At 38.8% G+C, this 20,454-nt stretch overlaps 1 protein-coding gene and 1 pseudogene across 1 annotated transcript in view; one reads left to right on the forward strand and one right to left on the reverse strand.

The window, feature by feature from the left end:
- LOC139940280 (uncharacterized) overlaps positions 1-10,568 on the reverse strand; it is a 29,412-nt gene extending 18,844 nt beyond the window's left edge. The window contains exons 1-5 of the mRNA XM_071936477.1: positions 10,320-10,568; positions 8,860-8,978; positions 7,266-7,410; positions 6,010-6,131; positions 2,278-2,388 (exon numbers count right to left, since the gene is read on the reverse strand). Coding sequence (XP_071792578.1) covers positions 2,278-2,388; positions 6,010-6,131; positions 7,266-7,410; positions 8,860-8,978; positions 10,320-10,500 — 678 coding nt within the window. The 5' untranslated portion in view covers positions 10,501-10,568. The remainder of the gene's footprint in view (positions 1-2,277; positions 2,389-6,009; positions 6,132-7,265; positions 7,411-8,859; positions 8,979-10,319) is intronic.
- A 2,858-nt stretch (positions 10,569-13,426) lies between these two features.
- On the forward strand, positions 13,427-19,740 carry LOC139940634 (uncharacterized; annotated as a pseudogene).
- The last annotated feature ends 714 nt before the right edge of the window (positions 19,741-20,454 follow it).

Here is a 20,454-nt window from a genome sequence, read left to right on the forward strand (position 1 = left end):
CGGTTATTTCCTGAGTTCTGTGGAAAAAAATCAATGGCATATTACTCAGGTGGGATTCAAACCCACGACCATTTCTTTGCAATTCTAGAGCAGTTTGATCCCTGATGCAAATTTAACATATATTCTATCATACAGAGTTGTCATCGGGTGAACAAATTACACACTGATGAAAAAGAGTAACCCCCAAAAAATGAACATGTCTGCTAGACTTCCCAAACACAGACAGCATTTAATTCCAATCAGACAGGGTCTAAATGAGATAAGCACCTTTTAAATGCTGTGTCTGTCTGGGGAAATTTCTTTAAATGGACTGGAGTCTTTATTAAGCACAGGTATGAGGGGGGTTACACCTCACAAGGATCAGTCTAAACTGCCACAAATTCCATTGAGAGCTTTTCATTCTTTCAGCTCAAGCCTGCATGCTTTGATTTGTGCAGGACCAGGAAGTTTGAATATGGGTGTGTGTTACTGCTGACATCCCAAGCATGGGTTTCTGAGAGTTATAGGGCGCACTGGTGATGCTTCTTGCACAAACGCGACGGGATCGCGATATATCGCAATATCGATTAAGTATTGCAATATCGCGATGTATTTCTTAGCTGAGACATCTTGCACCCCATAGGTTTGGAGTTAAACCAGAAGAACAGGTCATTTGAAGACTGATGATGTCAAATTTAATTAATCGCGATTATATCGAATATCGCGATATATTGTTGGCGATATATTGTGAATAAAATAAGTCGATGTCGCCCAAGCTTACTGGCATATCTGATCGGCAGTGCGGGTTCTTGAAGCCTTCAAGAAACACTGTGCTAGGATTGGAAACGTTATGCCATGAACAATTTTTGTTTGCATTACACCGTAGGTCCTTTGCGTTGGTAAGCAGTTTGCAATCAGCTGCCTCTATTTTCCCCTTTAAGAAATGTATAACATAGTGTCTTAATGACATGCCTCGATGATTCAGTTGGCAAGCAGAGGTTGACCTACTTTATGACTGAAATGCTGCAGGGTCTACTGCAAGGGCCATCAGTGTCTTGTCTCAACAGTTGCAGGTTTGCATTGTGTTTGCACTATGTAGGTTCTATGATTATGTGAAAAAGTACGCCATTTGGGTTTCAGTCAAGACAGAGTTTGATGAAAAGTGACAGGAGGAAACGGTAAATCTAACATTGTGCTTCTATCGACATAACTTTAATAGAGTTTTTTTTCCAACAATATAACAATATGACATTGAAGTCTTTTATAGCGCTCTACTCTTATCCACAAATCATGTTGTACCTTACAAGGGAATACAAGGTGCTGCGGCGCAATTGGCAGCCACTTAAAGAACACCAAGGCAAACCCCTTCTCTTTGCAATAAGTGTAACTGGGTTCTTTAACAAACATTAATTACATGTACCTGGGCACACATGACTACCAAAGGACGAAGCAATAAAAGGCTTGCTCAAGAACGCAAGTGTCAAGACCAGGACTCAAACACACAATGACCCGTTCAGAAACACCAAAGCTTGAGTCGGTGCACTAGACTATTCGGCAATGACACACCTTGGTCTTTGCAGTTGTACCCTCAAGATAATCAAACAAATCAGAGATTTTACCACATCAGAATTGTACCATACTATATAATCGTGTTCATTTATACACTCAGTTAGTGTTAAGGAGTAAACTGTCCTGGAGTGAATGAAGGAGACCATCACATTTCATTAAGCTGTTTCAATGTGCTTAGCACAGACACAATTTGGTTGAGCAGGATGAGGTTACCAGCTGAATCGCTATGTAACGTCTATCTATAATCATTAGTTCCTGGCAACTTGTTTGCTAGGCAAGTACTTTAATGCTAAGCAAGTCTGTGAAATTGAACAGTGATGAGCTAATTCCAAGTCACTGCTTAGAATTCTGCTTAGGCTTGGGTTTGTTTGAAGTCTCATACTAAGACTGTCCATTCTCACAATTTCAGACAAAGCCCATAGCGTAGACTAAGCCAAAACCACGGCCTCCAAAAGAGCCTTTATGTACATGGATGAAGGTCATATTAAGGACTTTTTTTTTTACGTCTAGCAAATGTTGATCTTCGTAAAGATACCTATCCACTAGAGCTCCTTGAGAAAGTTGGGAGGAAATCAAATCAATAAAGTAATGAAATTAACTTAAGAAAAAAGCCACTTGCTGGGAACTCCCTTGACTGAGGATGGCCATAAAACTGAACAGTCTATTTTGGAATCATATACACAAAAATACACTGACAGGGTCAACCTCCTGTTCTCTCTCTCTACTTGCCTGAATACGATCTCTTAGGCTGAATTTCTTGACCATATCTTCTTGTATTGCACATAACTCTGGGTTGATTTCAATCCCGACGATTCTTGATGCACCACTGTAGAAGTATGCCTAGGAAAGATAAAGAAAAGAAAAAGGAGTAGAAGTTATTATGAGCCTATCTTTATGTTTGTTGCGTGGTACATGTCAAACTATAGAGATATTTGCTCTTTTCAAAGGTATAGGGGCCTACAGTTCAGGGTTGGAATTTGGAGGAAAATCTACGAAGCAGGGCTTGTAGTCGAGACTTTTACTGGACCTGAATTTTTGTTTACTGAGACTAGAATCAAAATGAGAAAAACTATCTACAATTTAACAATACAATTTATAAAGTTTTTTTTTTTTATTTGAACAGAGAAGTTTGAACTAGTTAGAAATATTTCCTTATAGGGGATTTGTTTTTAAAGGATTCGGTCATTAGTGCAAATAATGACAACATGTGTGGTGGTTATGGACCTCATATGGTTATCAGTGACTGTGCCCCGTATCCAGTCGTCAGAACCTGTAAACACAGCAGGGTCGTCAAACTTCTTTTTACTATTTTAAATGAACATTCCTATTAGACCATGTTTAGCAGGAAATGTGAGCGCGTATGTTTGTGAATGTGGCTTTTCCCAGGAAATGGAAAATCCATGACTCGTTTCCCGATAACAGGAGGGTGAGCTTCTGTCTATTTGTGAGCCAGGATACTAAGCACCATCTGTTCCTAACACCATCAAGTCAATTACTTTATATTTGCCACCGAGTCCTTCAGTGTTTCTCCTTCAATGCAGCATGCCCGATCCCAATGAATAATTGATTGAGCAGTATGCGACTTCATTAACGCCTTCAAGGAATGTTTGCTGAAAGGTGAAACAAAGGTGGCGACAATAGCTGGAGCAAAGGTCAATGACACGATACTGTCACAGAAGCCTGTGAAGAAATTCATGTGGCTGTTGTGTAATACTCGGTCTTTGTACAGCGCTTTATCACACCCCTATAATGGACATTTCAAAGTGCACAATATTTTTTCCTGCAAGGTATGTGGAGCTACAATTTAGAGTATGGGACCTATTCCTTTCAAGCACCGTGCAATGGTTTACAAGTTGCTGTAGCGCAATATGCAGCCAATCAAACCAGGAACACCGGGGCGAACCCCTTCTCTTTTCGATAAGCGCACTTTGTAATTTAATAGAGATAATTATCTCTTAAAATTTAGGATATTTTTGTATTTTTCTCTCCCAATTGGGAAACGAAGACACCACAAACTTGTACAAGTACAGTGTACAACATAATCCTTTCAATATCAACACGTGTAGATGAAAAGAAAATGACTCTATTTTTGGGGTGACCTACTTGTACATGTAAATGAAATTGATTGGAGCGGAAATTGAACTTGAAACATCCGGGTTGCGGTGCTTTAGCAACTGAGCTTTCTAGTAATATGGTGGTGGTCTCTCTATTTATTAATATCTTCATTGTTCGACTTCTGATGGGCGCCCACCCCGTCCCCACCCCCTGAAAAAAATAAACCAAAACAGCCCAAAACTACCAAAGGCAATGACAATAGGGAGGTCTCTGGTCAATTTGTCTACACTTCACACAATTTGTATTTACCCAGTCAGTTTCCCTTGTAGTTTATTCCTTAAAAAAAATTAATCTTTTCAAAACCGAACTGAAAATATAATGCAATTTCTATCAACCGTCAAAAACTGAACTTTTGTACATTCAACACGTACATCCACTTGACAACTGAGTCATCTTATGATATGTCAGGCTTAGTAATGCAAGTTCTCACAAAAGAACATTTCACTTATCAGAGTAAAGCCCGGTTCATAGCGGAGCATGTGCGGCTCCATCACTCTCATTAGGTTGTGCCATCCTGACTACTCTCACCAACCCTTTTAATTAATACAGTCTGCTGTTGGCGGAACACAGCTGCTCTTGAGTGGCAAGTTCCCTAATAGAGATTGATTAAGCTCACGGTCAAACTCACCAAAGATTTTTCAAATTGTGCCCAGCCCATCCACCCCCTTCCAAAACTCCCCTCCTCTCCTTACTTTGACCAGCACACGTGCCCACCAAGATATTAGTTTTGGCACTGATCAGTCCTCTTTGTATTGTGACAAGAAGGTTTGACTGCAGCACGCCTTTAAAACTAGAACAGCGAAGCTGCCATGGGGAGCTGCCGATTGCCCAATATAAAACAAAATAAATAGTAGACTAAACCAATCATTGATCAACTGACGTTAGGGGTGGGGACAATTGACCACTGCCTACTTGGTTTGATATGGGAGTGCCTAGAGAGGCTGAGGGTGGGTGAGGGACTATAGGAAAAGGGGTTCATGTGACCCGATATCCTACACAGATAAAAACACAAACTTACAATACTTGGTACAAAAAATTGTTTTGCTTTCTTCATTCAATTTTGTTTTTCTTCTTGAATTCAGGAGGGCAGTTCCCCGACCCCTTTCTGGGACATCCTCCTATGCACTCTGATGTATACCCTGGTTTTGGCCCTTGACTTGCTGCCTCTTCACAGACTTTAATACTTTCCAGGAAAAAAAGTGCCAATTTAAAAATGAAAATGGCCTTGCCCTCTCAAAGATGAGTTGCCGGACCTGCAAAGTATCTTGGACTACTGCCAAGACACACTTGACACTGTCTAGCTCTACACAATACATCTCCGCAAAGTCCACTGATAAGACTTAGCCTTTACTGCCTGTACAACATGAGGGGGTGAATGTATCACTCGCAGGGAGCATATTATTGCAAGAGAAGAAATTGCCATTTCAGTGGGGAACTGTAAACTGAACTCACGTCTGACCACTCCGACTTCCCCATCCCTTCCTGTATCCCTAAAACCTTTGGTGAATGCCAACATCCTACAGTGATTGTCATCATCACACAGGGGTCATATTACCAGGTACCTATCATCACAATCGGCTAATCCCCACCCACTAGCTCTCACTTTACTGCGGCTTAAAGGAACATTATAGAACTGGTAAGAAAAAAATCGTCTAAGATCACAGATTTACATAAAACATGGTATGATGATGATAGTAAAAAACATCCCTTGAAATATTTCTGTCTGAAATGTTATATTTAATGAGAAATAAATAAAACTAATTTCCTGCTTCGATGTCATGCAAAATGTGTTATCGGTTTCTCACTATTTTGTTATGACCCAGATGGCCGATCGATCTCAATTTTCTACAGGTTTGTCAGTTTATGTATATGTGGATTACATAAAGTGCTTACACTGCTAGTAACTGTATTGTTAGCAAAAACCAATTCTGCGGTAACGTTCCTTTAACAACGCTACACCACATAGCTGACACCATCAGCCGTTGAGGGGTGTTGCAGAGGGACGAGGCCCCTGGATGAAAGCCCATTGGGTAGATGTATCAATCGTATTCACATCAGGACTATGCACTTGGCGAGGATCTCCCCGATGACAGGCAGAGGAAATGCACAAATTACAGACCGCAAACTTTCATCAGGGACTTTTTGACAGGAAGATTTGTGTACAATTATTGTCTGCCAATAGAGGGGGCACTAACAGTTATACAGACCAACAGATTGCTAGATTGGCTAGATTGCGCAATCTGCCTATTCTTCAACACTGGCAGACACACTCATCTAGCCGTAACTGTAGCCGAAGTCGCCAATTCTCACAAGGCCTAAGAATTGGTCAATGAATTAAACACCTACCCCATAGAGGACAGGGCCCAGTCTTGAGCCTATATCAACTACCGTCTTGCCATTCAAGTCAGGGAGCGCTTTTTGGAAAATGAACTTCAGTTGCTGCGATGAGGCAGAGTGGGATATAAAGTCTGTTGAATAAAAATAGAAATAAATGATCAACTGATGCAAAGCAAAAAAAAGGTAGTAGTTTCTACATTCAGAACGTCCCAATGAAATCCTGCAGTTGTACAGAATTGTTTCATAAAAAACAATCCTGAATCGAAGTCTGACAAATCAACTAAAATTTTTGAACAGTTAAGTTGTTGGAAGAATAACAAGGAAATAAAAGGACACCAAATATTCGTGATTAAAGGCAGTGGACACTATTGGTAATTACTCAAAATAATGATCAGCATAAAACCTCACTAGGTAATGAGTAATGGGGAGAGGTTGATAGTAAAAAACATTGTGAGAAACGGCTCCCTTTAAAGTGACGTAGTTTTAGAGAAAGAAGTAATTTTTCACAAATTTGATTTCGAGACCTCAGATTTAAAGTTTGAGGTTTCGAAATCAAGCATCTGAAAGCACACAACTTCGTGTGACAAGGGTGTTTTTTTCTTTCATAGTTACCTTGCAACTACGACGACCAAACAAGCTCAAATTTTCACAGGTTTGTTATTTTATGCATATGTTGAGATACACCAAGTGAGAAGACTGATCTTTGACAACTACCAATAGTGTCCAGTGTCTTTAAACAGCATAAAAGTAAAGATCCTAGAGTTGTGTATAATAATAAGTTTGCTTTGGGATTAATAATCAGTTTTTCGTTACCACACTTTAAAGACCAATTGAGTCAAAATTTGCGCCGATTTGTTATAATATGCATGTTGGGATACACCAAGTGAGGATGCTGGTCTTTGACAATTACTAAAGAGTAAGATTGGGTGAGCAACTAGACTTGACCAGAGCCGTGACAAGCTCTCGAATTGACCATATCTACCATGCTCCAGTGCTTGGTTAACATTATAAAGTCAACCTCCATGTGCTCTATGCCTTCCGGTAGTCTAGTTGGTCTAGTCAAGTGTAGTCGCCACCCGAACTTGCTCATAGGTCTTGTGGGGTCCATTTCACAATGAGTTAGGACTAGTCTTATCTTGAGTTAGGAAAAGTTACTTGCCCTAACTTAGGACGAGCTATCTTTTTAATATCTCCTAGGACTAGACCTAATTCTTTGTGAAATCAACCCCAGGGCCTTTAAAGTAAAAACCAGACAATTAACTCACTGAGTGGAGCGCTCCGATGCGAGCCACACTCCAGGCAGTAGTTCCTACTCAGCATTCCCTCATCACACATCTCATCAATTGCCTCATCATCTTCATATAAGAACTTATCCACTGAGACCACAGTCACTGGATCCAGGGCTGCAAACTACAAGGGGGAGACAGTAGAGAGTTATTGCAGAGCAAAACCAGGTTATAAGCAAAATTATTATTTGATTTGAATGGTTTATGACTCTTGTTTGATGACGTTATAACATTATAAGATCAACATGTAGGCCTAATGGGTAATTACTTTGAAGCATAGGATTTGAGGCATTGCATGGTGAGGTATCAATGTATATTTGGTTTGCGGTAACACCATGTGTGTATCTACTTGCCAGGTAGAGTTTGTTCTTAGAGAACTGTCTTGTTTTATAATTACCGCGAAGTAGATTGTTCAGGTGTTCGGGAGACTTCTCAGTTCTGAAAAGAACTGTCCTGCTTATTAACTATTACTTGGGCGGATGGTATAGAAATAGGCTGGGACTACTACTTTAGCTTATAGGATCGTAATTTGGGTTGGCCTCTAAGAACAAACAGTTCTCTAAAAACAAACTCTACCTGGCAAGTAGATACACAAATGGTGTTACCGCAAACCAAATACATATTAAAGGAACTCGTTGCCTTGGATCGGACGAGTTGGTCTATAAAAAGCGTTTGTAACCGTTTTTTTATAAAATGCATATGGTTGGAAAGATGTTTTAAAAGTAGAATACAATGATCCACACAAGTTTGCCTCAAAATTGCTTGGTTTTCTTTTTACTTTGCGAACTAACACGGGCGGCCATTTATGGGAGTCAAAAATTTGACTCCCATAAATGGTCGACCATGTTAGTCGACGAGGTAAAAGGAAAACTGTGCAATTTCGAGGCATGTTTGTGTGGATCATTGTATTCTACTTTTACAACATCTTTCTACCCATATGCATTTTATAAAAAACGGTTACAAACGCTTTTCAAAGACCAACTCGACCGATCCAAGGCAACGTGTTCCTTTAATTTAAAGCACTTGACATTTGATGACATCTTTTGTAAACTTTGGACTTATTGTTAGATTTACTTATTGTTAGATTTAGGAACAGTTTGTTAGATTTAGGAACGGTTTTGGAGTATTTGGTTGGGTTGGTCATGTCGGTTTACATACAATTACCCCCGTGCACAGACAGGCATGTCCGCAAAACGCGAAGCTAAACCTTACACCGGTACATAGAGGGATGAAGAGTACTGGGCGTCATAACGACACGCATTGCGCATATCAACCAGATACACTATGATGTGCAAGGGTTGCCTTTCAGTGCAACAGAGATAAAAGCAAAAACCTGCAGCTGGATTGCCACATTTATGTCATAACTCTTTCACTGCCATAGACTTTTTTCATTTCTTCCCCTTTGAGGTAAAGTGATGATGGCACAGCTTTGTAAACTAGCAACCTTCTTCTGACCTCTAGTGGAGAGTATAAGCCTGGGCGACCTAGTGTGACTAGTGTCGAAGTCGCGACTAATGATTGCTTTGTCGAGTCGCAACTGGAGAGGCGACATAAACACTGGAGTTGTACCCACCTCACCTACTGTTGGATGGCGAATCCTCTCAGACTTCAATACAGCATCAGGAGGAAGGCATGGATGGTTTCGGACTTCAGATGCAATGCTATGCAGAGTTAGATCAGCAGTGCTCTCATCTTTTGGCGATAATCAAAATCAAAATATCATAAACAACGCCTAAAAGTTAAAACCTCAAACAATGTATGCCCTACAGTTGCACTAATCATAACCCTTCAGTCCCTTCGACAGTTGGAGACTATCCTCCGACTGTCAGGGAATGGAGGGTTACGATTATTGCAAATTCCCCCTTTACATGAATGATGATTCAAGTGCAACTTGAACCTTTCAGTACTTACAAATAAATTTTACGATGAACTCGAAATAGTCGTACGTACTTGAAGGGCTAGGGGGCTATTGAAAATAGTTATAATGTTGTATTTTTATTGACTGATTAGCCCACCTTGAACAGTGTCCAGAGACCTTGCTAAGTTGTTGGGCTGTATGGCTATTACTCCTAGAGCTAATACGTTCCGCTACTGTCTCCATGAACGAGCGAACCTCAAAGTTCAAGGAGTATATGGCTACACTTTTTGTGGGTTTAGACCTACTTCCTTGACCTTATTAACCAAGTAGGCCCCTCAAATGTAGTTGCGATGATCTTAACCCTCCATATACAGTCATAAACCATCGGGAGGATGGAGGGTTACCATTACCTTGAACTATGAAGTTCGTTCCGCTATCGTCTCAACGAATGGAACAAACCTCATCGTTCTAAGACTAGAGTAGGCCTATAGTATTTCATTTTTGGCTGTATACTTTTTGAGGGTTTAGGCCTACTTGACCTTAAATTGAAACAAATTTACCAAGAAAGAGGGCCCCTTAAAAGTAGAAGCGATGATCGACCCCTCCATACAGACGCAGACCGTCAGGAGGATGGAGGGTTACGATTACTCCTAGAAGTAGAACTATGAAGTTCGTTCTGCTATCGTCTCTGCGATAGTAGAGACAATCGCGGAACGAACTTCATAGTTCTAGGTAGAAGTAGGTCAGTGGAGGGTTAGGAAAAGTTTCCGTATGGCGCCACCACTTTTTCATTCGATATAAAACAATATATTATCTAATTTACCTCGATGAGAAATCCCTTTTTGTAAAAATGTGTGAAAAAGTGGTGGCAAGATATTGAAAGTTATCCAATTCCAATCATTCCATCACAATGTTACAAATGGTATAAATAAAGTCCAATTAATTTGATGGTTGTGGTTCAAGTTAAATTGCACTAAAACATTTTTTAGGCAGTTGCGATGATCTTAAAATAGCCCTCCATCCTCCCTACAGTAACCCTCGGTAGAAACTGAGCAATTCCAATTAGAGTTTAGTTTTAGTAGAGCAACGTTCTTCTATCATAATCTATGTCTTGATTTATTTAATATTTTAATTTAATAAGCAAGCAAGTGAAGTATGAAGTCAGAAGTGCATACCCTCAACGTTGGCTTCTGCACCTCTCGGCTTGGCCCCGCATCCATTGGCTCCGCGTTCACGCTCAATCCGCTCCTCAATTAACTCGAAAAACTCTGGCAAATTCCTGGCATGCAATTTCCCCAGTATCTCTTCAAATTCATCTGTCGCTTGCAAAACACTTAGTGCTTGTGAGGCCGCCATGGTTGTTGAGCAGCGGCGACATGTGTCAAAATTGGTGGAGCTAGAACCTAACCCTTACACCAGTTCGGTGCCTTTCGTCTTTCGGAAGCAATGCGTGATGACGACTTCGGGTCCGGGTGGTGCGCACACGTATGCACAGCATGCAGAGTTCGCACAGACACTGTACAGTTAGGTGCGTGCGGGGCGGTATTCTTGCGATATAGGGAGTTTGAAAACAGAACTTGTATTATGCAGAAAGTTTTTTTAATTTATTTTCTATTACTTGGTCTCAGAAGTTAGTATATTATTTTATGTACCAACCTCTGAGACCTGTTTTTGACATGGGGATAGATATAGGAATTTAAAAACAGAACTTGTACTAGGCATGACAGTTTTCTTTTTCATTACCAGGTCCCAAAGGTATTTATGTACTAACCTCCAGGGATTGTCAATTTTGGCCAGGAATTTCCACCATTTTGTTTTGCACGGGGGACAAATCAGTAGGCCTACCCGTACCATATTTTTCTGTTATGGTGCACAAAAAACAGTAGGCCCTACCCAAAAATACCCCTCTGACGGAACTTTCCCTTTTGTGAATATCAAGGGAATTTCCCCCTTTTTATATCACATACAATTGGCGAATTTGCCTAACATAATGCAAGTTTCTTACAAATGGGTCAATAACCCTGGAATGGCACTAATCACCCGCCCCCTCCCCAACACGCGAGTCCCCACAAACAAAAAATGTCTAACGAAGAAAAAAGAAAAGGCAGCCAAATACAAGAAAGAAGAAGAGAAAAAAAGCCCTGTATTAATAGTTATAGAAATGGGTCAACAACCACGCCATAATATGCCCCTCCCCCACACGCGAGTCCACACCCACACACAAAATAAAAGACAGGTGAAGGAAAAAATACCTATCCGATAATTATAGGATTACACGTCTGTGAATGGACCTTTTACTAATCGAGTTTTTTTTTACTCGATTGGGGTTTACTGTGGAATGTCATCCGGTAAAGATCGTCATTGTTATGCAGACAATGATGTTTTTACGCTGGTCGTTTTCGATGTAGTCATTGTAGCAATACCTCATGGTTTGCCATTGGGCAATATTTTACGGGCAAGAAGTCGCTTTGCACGGGGACAATTCAGCTACCCGTAACCATATTTTTGGTTGTGTGTTGCATTTAATCACATTTCCCAGTATATGTTAGGGTGCAAAAAATAAGTACCTAAAAAAAGCCCTCTGACGGAATTTTCCCTTTTGTATGCACCCCAAAAAGCCCTCTTTCTGAATTTTCCCTTTTTTGTGAATATGATGTACGGATTTTCCCTTTGTTGTTCATATCATGTACAATTAACTTGGTGAAGTTTGCCTAGCATTTCATGCAGTTTCTTACAAATAATTGGTCAATAACCCTGGAATGGCACTAACCCCCCCCCCCCCCCCCCCCCACCCACCCCAATACGCGAGTCCCTACAAACAAAAAATGTCAAACAAAGAAAAAAGAAAAGGCAAGAAAAAAACCATGTATAGAATGATAGTTATAGGATTACACGTCTGTGATTGGATCTTTTTCTAATCGAGTTCATTTTGACTGGATTGGGGTTTACTGTGGAATGTCACCCGGTAAAGATCTTCATTGTAATGCAGACAATGAAGTTTTTGCGCTGATCGTTTTCGATGTGCGCCATTGTAGCAATACCTCATGGTTTGGCATTGCACTCCATGTCGTGGACGAGACTGGAAGGCAGCATGCCGTATCTCTCGGCTCTAACTCAGGACTAGGACTTCGCGTTCTTGGACGAACTTTACTGACACATTTATCAAAATTCTTACCATGACCAATCTTCTGCATTCAGTTATAACTGTTGCATTATTATAACAATATTTATACTCTTTATCTGAGACGAAGGCTTGGTCAATATTTTAAGGGCAAGGAAGTCTGAACTCAATTGACTTTTTGTCATCGGTGGCAATAAAGATTTTTTACAAAAAGCTTGACAGGCCTACTCAAAAAATAAATATACTCGAAACAAAATTCACTAGGCCTGCTTGTTAATTGGGAGTTGGCCACGAAGATCTCTAGCTCCGACAAAAAATATGTTAACTTCGTTGGGCTGCGAGTGGCTGGCAAGAGCTCCCCTGAATTACCATAGCCTAGACTGCAGTTATATGAAACTTCACTACCGAACGCCATCTTGTTGAGGCAAGGCTTGGATACATCTATAGACCAAAATCGTAGTAATAACTCCACTTCGAACTTGAACTATAACATTGATGGATGTATGGGTTTTACTTTCTTATACGTCGCGTGGGGAACGTCGGTGGAGGAAGACGGGAACGACACTTGAAGCAGACCAAGCAGCGAGCTCCCGTTCAGCCAAGATTCGACTGATGAGTTGCAAAAACTACACCTTCTCGCTGACGGTTCTCGAAGGGACAGGTAAAGAACAACGAAGACAAGGAGAGATATTATTTTCCTCGAAATATTATTTCATTTGAACGAACAACATTTTATTGCAAGGGATTCGGGAACGAAATATAATTAGTTCGTTTAAATTAAATAATATTTTCACTGAAATAGTTGAACTGGTGTGAGGTCCTTGATATATTTTATAGCAATTGAGTTTATGTGATATTATTTTATTTTTGTGCATATTTTCTGAAGTACATCAGGCTGAGCAAAGCAAAACAACACCCAAAAGAATGGCTTTTAGCCGTTTTGTTGAAGAATACATCTTGCTCTTTATCTCTTTGTCTATAACATTTACACATATTTTCTTTGAATTCTACGTTCCCAAGTACACCAGGTTGTATTTCAATAATGTGAACATTTTGTTGGAACATTTTTTTGTGGGAACGAAATCATTTGAGGAAGGGAAGAAAATAATAGTTAATGAATACCCTTTTTTATAATTTTAATAATTGTTTCCCCTTCAGGGTGTCTGTGTTCAGATGGGAGTTGAAGATCTATGGATATGTGGCCGGGTGTTTGTGTGTTTTTGTCTATGGATCTGGACGTACAATGGAGTCACCAAAGGACCAAGGTAAAGAAAACTTGGCAACATCCGACCTCCACTTTTTAAGCTTTTTGTGCGACTCACCTGTTTGTTAAATGCTGAACTTGATTTCCCATTTTTGAGGGGGGGGGGGGGGTATTTATAAAATCCCTCGAGCAACTAGCATTGAATGAAGTCTAGTGAGGTTTGTGAAGACCCCATACTTATTAAGAACTCACTCTGCGGTAGTGAAGTTAATAACGATCCACCGAAAGCCGATTTTACCTTCCGCTCATGGCAGGTATAGTTAAAAAGCAGGATAGTTTTTTTTAAGAACTGAGAAGTCTCCCGAATTCCGAAAATCTACTCCGCGGTAGTAGAATATAAAGAAAGTCAGTTCTCTACAGAACACAATCTACCCGGCAAGTAGATACACACATAGTGTTTACCGCAAACCAAACATATATTGAACCTCACCATGCAAAACAAATTAATAAAAGAAAAGAAATAAGAGAAAATGAAGAAAAGTTGCACTATTACTAGAGTGAATTAGTGGAGGTCGGATAACGCAAGTTGACCCTCAAGATCAAGATCAAGACAAGATGAAGACTGCAAAGAGTAAGAGAAGATCTAACCCGTTCTGTTGCAGAGTCCCTCCCCTCGTACCGCCCCTTTCCCCAAGATGTTCTGCGATCTTGTTGATGTTGTCCTTGCTTGTAGAGCTTTTAAGGTGACTTCAGAGTTTCTTGGCATTTTTTGATTTGCATATTGGTCGAAGCCAATGATGCTTTTTAATTAGGAGACTGGTCTTACTGGTTATTTCAGTCAGGGTTGAAACAAGTCGTCAGTTGTCATGTTTATTTATAATTGTCATGATTTAATTTTCCAAATAGTGTAATGTTTTAAAAAGAAGAGTACCAAAACCAACTAAAACTTGAGACATAACAATTTTTAATATTATTCTTTTAAAGGTTAGTTATATGGTTTTAAGAAAACAAATATATATAAAATAAAAACATAGCAAAAATACATATATAGGTTATTCACTTGTGATTGATGTTTAATGGTTAATCCTTTGATCAGATGACACCGATTAATGTTTGATTTGGGATTAGTAAATAGATAATTTAGACTTGAGCTAAATGATATTTACAAATTCCCAAATCATCTTTACATCAACTCTGAATAAACATCTTCAACTGAGCAAGAAAAACATTAGGCTTTTTAAAACTAATTTCAAATTAGTTACTGTTTTGGGAAATACAAAAAAAGCTAAGGGTAAGAAATATAGATTAATGTTTAATGACTAGTCATTTTGATGATTAATGTTTGATTTGGGAGTATAGTAAATAGATAATTTAGACTAAGTGACTAAATGATATTTACATATTCCCAATATCAGCATTACATCAATTCTGAATGTAAACATCTTCAACTGAGTATTTTAAAACTAAAAAATAATAAGACATTAGCTAAAATAACTTAAAAGCTGAACCCTCGCTCATTTGGATCAAGGTTCAAATAGATGAAAATATAGATGGATCCTTTTAAAGCTGTAGTCCATTAATGTAGACCTGCATCAAATCTTATAGAGCGCATTGCGAAAAACTTCCGTAAACCACTTGAGCGCTGCGGGAAAAAAAAGGAAGATCAAAAGAAAAGCTGAAGAAGGAAGATAACAAAGTAACGGGAGGGAATCAAGATCAGATCATCCGCACCAGGAGAAAGACGCCGTTGATGCACTAGGTAATGTATCATAAACAGCGTATGCCTAGAGTATTCATAGTGTTGGCCTAGAGTTAAGACTAACCCCCCTTCTTTCAGCAGGTTTCCTGACGGGTAATGTATAATGTGTAGCTGGTGTAACTTTAGTCTTGATGATGAAGACGCTCCCCTCGACGTCCCTGATGAGTGACTGGATGCCACTGGATGCAACTGAAGTCAGATGTTTGAAGCAAAGGTCAAGTACAACAGGTGAAGTATCAGGTACAAGTATCAGGGTCAGAGGTAAACAAAATAACCCACGTTTTCTCCACAGCTCTAACCTTTCCCCACAGCTCTAACCTTTCCTCCACAGCTCTAATCTTTTCTCAAAAGCTCACTCTCATGCCACCTTTTTCTGTTTTGTTTCCCTGTCTCTAGCACAGTGTTTCAACACAATGTTGGAATGCTCTTTGATGTCTCTAATTCGTGGGCTGAGGTCAGGGGTTTGCAGCAGAGGTAAAGTAACACTGGTTAAGTAATATTATGTAAAGTAGTCATGAGGGGAAGTGTGAAAGACAAATCTTATCTCACTGTTACTTTGTTGTAAAAAAATGGACTTTGATCCAAGCCAGCATTGTGATACACGGCATCTTTGGGACACCAGGTGACCACTGTTTTGTTAAAGTGTTGGGGTTATTTCAAGAAAATGTGTTAAGGTGACCAGATTTTTCCTTATTTGATGTGACCCAAAAATGCTAACCCTTCCAATATTTTTGTCTTTCAAAAATAGATCTCGTTTTATTCTTGAAGATGAAGGTGATGCCTATGCGAGCAGGAACTTGGTAACGTATATTTAAATAAAATTACTGACGAGAAACTTCCCACTAATTAAACAGTGTTGTTCAACTGAATTGGAGGACTATACTATGAACAAAGCTAAATCGTTATCTATAGAGGGCAAAACGACACAGCATCCAAAACTCCGGATTTGAATATCTCAAACAGAGTTCTTGTAGCAAAGACATTTTGTAACCAGCAGTCAAAATCCTAGTACCATTTGAAATTCTCCAACAACAAGCAAATACAGCCAGCCAACCACCAATGTAAAACAACTTATAAGAGAATAAGTTAAACTTATTTAACAAACTTTTTTTTCCAAAATCAAAACATGCTGAAATCTGTCTTGAAACAATAAAAGTATATGTTCCTCTTTGATGTATCAACAAGATGTGTAAATTCATTGAAATAAAGTTATCTTTGCCTATAATTTTCCCCTGTTCAGCTGTAGCTTGTGGAATGGTGACTACAACTGGACTTGTTTAGATGAGCAACATTGGAGAAACAGGTCAAAGATCAGACATTGGTCTGCTCGGTAGAGTATAAACAAAATTGTAATTCTAAAACCTTTTTACGAAAGAAAAGGCTCATCCCACATACTCGGCAAATTGAGTTGATGTTTCAAAAATAGCATCTTTAAAGAAATCACAACTTTGAAAAAATACATTCTTTCACATCCGTAAGTTTGTACTAACCACACTATACAACCAACTGACAAAAAGAAAACTTAAAACTGATCAGAGCCATCAAATAATTTTCTTTGACATGATAGCATTCACATTTAATTGTTCAATTCAATTCAATTCGATTGAACAAACCTTAATCATCCTCAATAGGCAATTAATTTACATCATTGGCCAGCTCCATATTCACACTGTGGCAATTCTTGGACACCGTAGATATAATCTGATCTTTAAGTATTGTGGTAACATCAGGTAATTGTGAGCCAAAATTTGTTCTCATTGATGTGACCCCATTGTGATAACCATTCTGCATGTATTTGTTCTTCCAAACAGCAGGTCGTGCTTTCATCTTGAAGATGATGAAGTTGTTTGTGAGCTGGAATCTTCACTGAGCTGAGGAGATGCCTATGCCAGCAGAGACATGATGGGTCATGGACAATATTTGGTAGTGTATCTGGGGTCGATTTCACACAGAGTTGGGACTAATCCTATAGCTTAAGGCTATAGTCCTAAGCTAAGTTACTCGTTCTTAGTAGACTCTTTGTGAAATCCACCCTGGTCATATAAGTAACATGTTACTTGTGAGAAACTATACCTATATGGAACAGCTCTGGAGGATAATGAACAAATCTATACCAACTCAACCGATACCTTATTCTGAGTGTACCAAACAAGTCTCATAATATAGTGTGAAAGATAAAAATTGGAACCAGCAGTCAATAATACCAATTGGAATTTTTACAAAAGCAAGCATGAATGACTAGCCACCAAACAGATAAAAACAACTTTAAAATCAGTTAATTTACTGCAACACAAAGAATTGGTGTAAAATCAAAACAATTCTTAATCCACCTAACAAAAAGATATGTAATTGCATAAAGTTTAATTTGTCTGTATCTATTAAATTTTCCCTCAGTCCAGGCCAGCTGTCTAGTGTTGAGTTGTGACTACAACTGGACCTGTTTGGATGATCATCAATGTTGGTGGATGCATGAGCTAAGAATCAACAGGTTGGTAAGCTTAAAAACATACTTTCTAAATCTTTTCTGTGAAAAAAAAAGAACTAGTTCCAAACAAATTGGCAATACTAAATACTTCAAAATTAGCAACTTTAAAGGTTTAAAATTGTGGAACTGAAAGAATACATTCATTCCTACCACTTCTGCAAAAACCACACCACACAACCAACTGGTGGAAAACTCTTCTTTTTTAGAAAAATAAAACAACGATAGAAACCCTTAAGCGAATTCGAGCTTGAGGAGAGTTTTTTTGCACATGAGAGCTTTAACAAAATTGTGTTTGTAAAATCCAAACAAATTGAAATACTTGCTTTAACTTTGGAAGACAGCTCTTCTTGCAATGTATCAAAAGGATATGTAAATACATAATAGATAAAGTTGTCTGTGCTTTTATAATTTTCCCTCGGTTCAGCTTTCTCTTGCTGGGGATGTGACTACAACTGGACCTGTATGGATGAGCATCATTGGAGGATACAGGAATTCGGAGAGGTGACTAAAACTAGGACCTGATTTAGATGACAAGTGCATAGAGTCAACTAGACCACTTAGTAAGTTTGACCCCAAAATTTGTTTTCTTATAAGAGGAAGTTGATCACAATAAAATTGCAAAGTAATTTAAAACGTTTTAACGTTTCAAATCGTCGAACTGAAAAGTACCATTAAATCCCAACCTTTAGTTTGCAGTGTACACACCATAACAACCAACTTCCTTAAAATAAAACATCAAGTTTTTCAGAAAAAGATAAAAACAAAACCAAACATATTTTGGTGAGGTTGGAGGATGCAAGTGCAAAGAGTGATAAATGAGACCGATTGGTAAGATTAAGAAATTCAAAACTTTTTTTTAAAGAGGACATTCATCCAACATTTGGCGAAGGAGTTGATGATTCAGAAACAGAAACAAACTTTCCCAAATCGTCAATTTGAAAGTTTGAATTTAATCGCATCATTGAGTTTGCCATAAACACACTAAACAGCCAACTGTTGGAAAGCTTTAAGAAATTTGCTTAGTCGTCAAAAACAAAAATATTACTTGTTGAGATAAACTCAAAACAAAAAATATTTATTTTGGTGAGGTTGGAGGAAGCAAGTGCAAAGATTGCAAGAACAAAAACTAATATTTGAAATTGTTTTACTTTTGACTCCAGATTTTGATGATGACCATAGAGAAAACTTAAAGCCAATCTCAAGGCCAATCAACGCTTTTGGAACTGTGTGCCACCAGTTGAAGGAACTGTGACGTAGTGATGATGATGCACCATTCTGTAACAATGCTTTTTGTACTGTCACCTTAATGAGGAGCAAGTCTAGCCACATACGTCACCATTATGTGCTCAACTGAAACCAGCTGGACCATGAGGGCGACTTACATGAAGACACTCCTAGAGGAGAGAAACATTTTATGTCTGAATTTCCGGATCTGGCTTATAGGCTGCAGCTGCGGCTGGTGCTACAGAGCCAAACATAATGCTTTAATATAAAGTTCATGTGAAGATCAAGCCGCATCCACTAATAAATACAGATGCCTTAGTTAATTATTTTCTCTATTATAGGCTTTTCCTGAATCCATCAAACTCCAATTTCTTATAGCCAAATTTGCTCATTTTTTTTCACATCAGTGGATTTGTTCATTATTTTATATGTAAGATAACCTTTGGTTTTGGTGGTGAAATAATATATTTTTTTTATGATAACCTTGGTTTTTGATGGTGTCAGAGATAATAATATATTATTTGCACATAGAAAAAAAAAACACAATCAAAATTGATTATAAAAATGTCAGAAGTGTAATGTGTCAAAGCGCATTATTATAGGTTTGTTAATTTAATTTTTAGCTATTGAAAACAATGGAAAGAAAAGCTCGGTGTAAATTCTTTGTGTACACTTTTGATCGCAAGTTTAATTGTTGTTTTCGTTTGCCAAAAATTGTCTTTGACTGTTACACTTATGTAAGAGCTGCAACAAGACGTTTTGACATTATAGTGTACCATAATTGTTGATTTTTTTCAAAGAAGTATGGAAATAAATGTGTATTGAATTGAATTGTTTTGTCAGTGAATGTTTTGGTTGGGATTTAATGGCAGAGTTTGGGTTAGGGTTAGAGGTGGGGTAAGGGCTGAAATTAGGGTTTGGGTTTGGAGTTGGGGATAGGGTTAATGGGTAATGGGTTATGGGTTATTTCAGGGTAAGAGTATATGTTGAGGGTGGGGTTAGTTTTTATATTAGAGTTGGGTTAGGTTTATGGTTGGGATTTTATGTTGGGGCATTTGTTAGGTAAGGGTTCGGGTTGGGTGAGGGTTATGTTGGGGTTGGGGCCAGTTGCTTAGAGTTTTTTTCTGAATTGGGGTTAATGGGTTTTTCAGAATTTGGGTTAGGGTTAGGGTTAGGGCTGGTGGGTTTGGGTTATTTCAGAATTGGGGTTAGGGTTAGGGTTGGGGTAAAGGTTAGGATTAGGGTTTGGGTTTGTATTGGGGCTGAAGTGAGGGTTGGGGTGTTGGTTGGGTTAAGGACTAGGGTTAGAGGATTTTTTTAGAGTTGGGGTTAGGGATGAGGCAAGGTTAGGGTTAGGGTTAGGGATAGTGTTCGGGATAGGTTAGGGCTAAGATTGGGGTTGAAGTTACGGTTAGGGTTGGAGTTTAGGGTTTGAGGCTATAATAAAAATAGAGGTTTGGATGAGTTAAGATTAGGGTTGGGAGGATTTAATGTTGGTGCAAGTGTAGGTTAGGTTT

This window comes from Asterias amurensis, chromosome 1, assembly GCF_032118995.1.
Source record: "Asterias amurensis chromosome 1, ASM3211899v1".
NCBI classification, from domain to species: domain Eukaryota; kingdom Metazoa; phylum Echinodermata; class Asteroidea; order Forcipulatida; family Asteriidae; genus Asterias; species Asterias amurensis.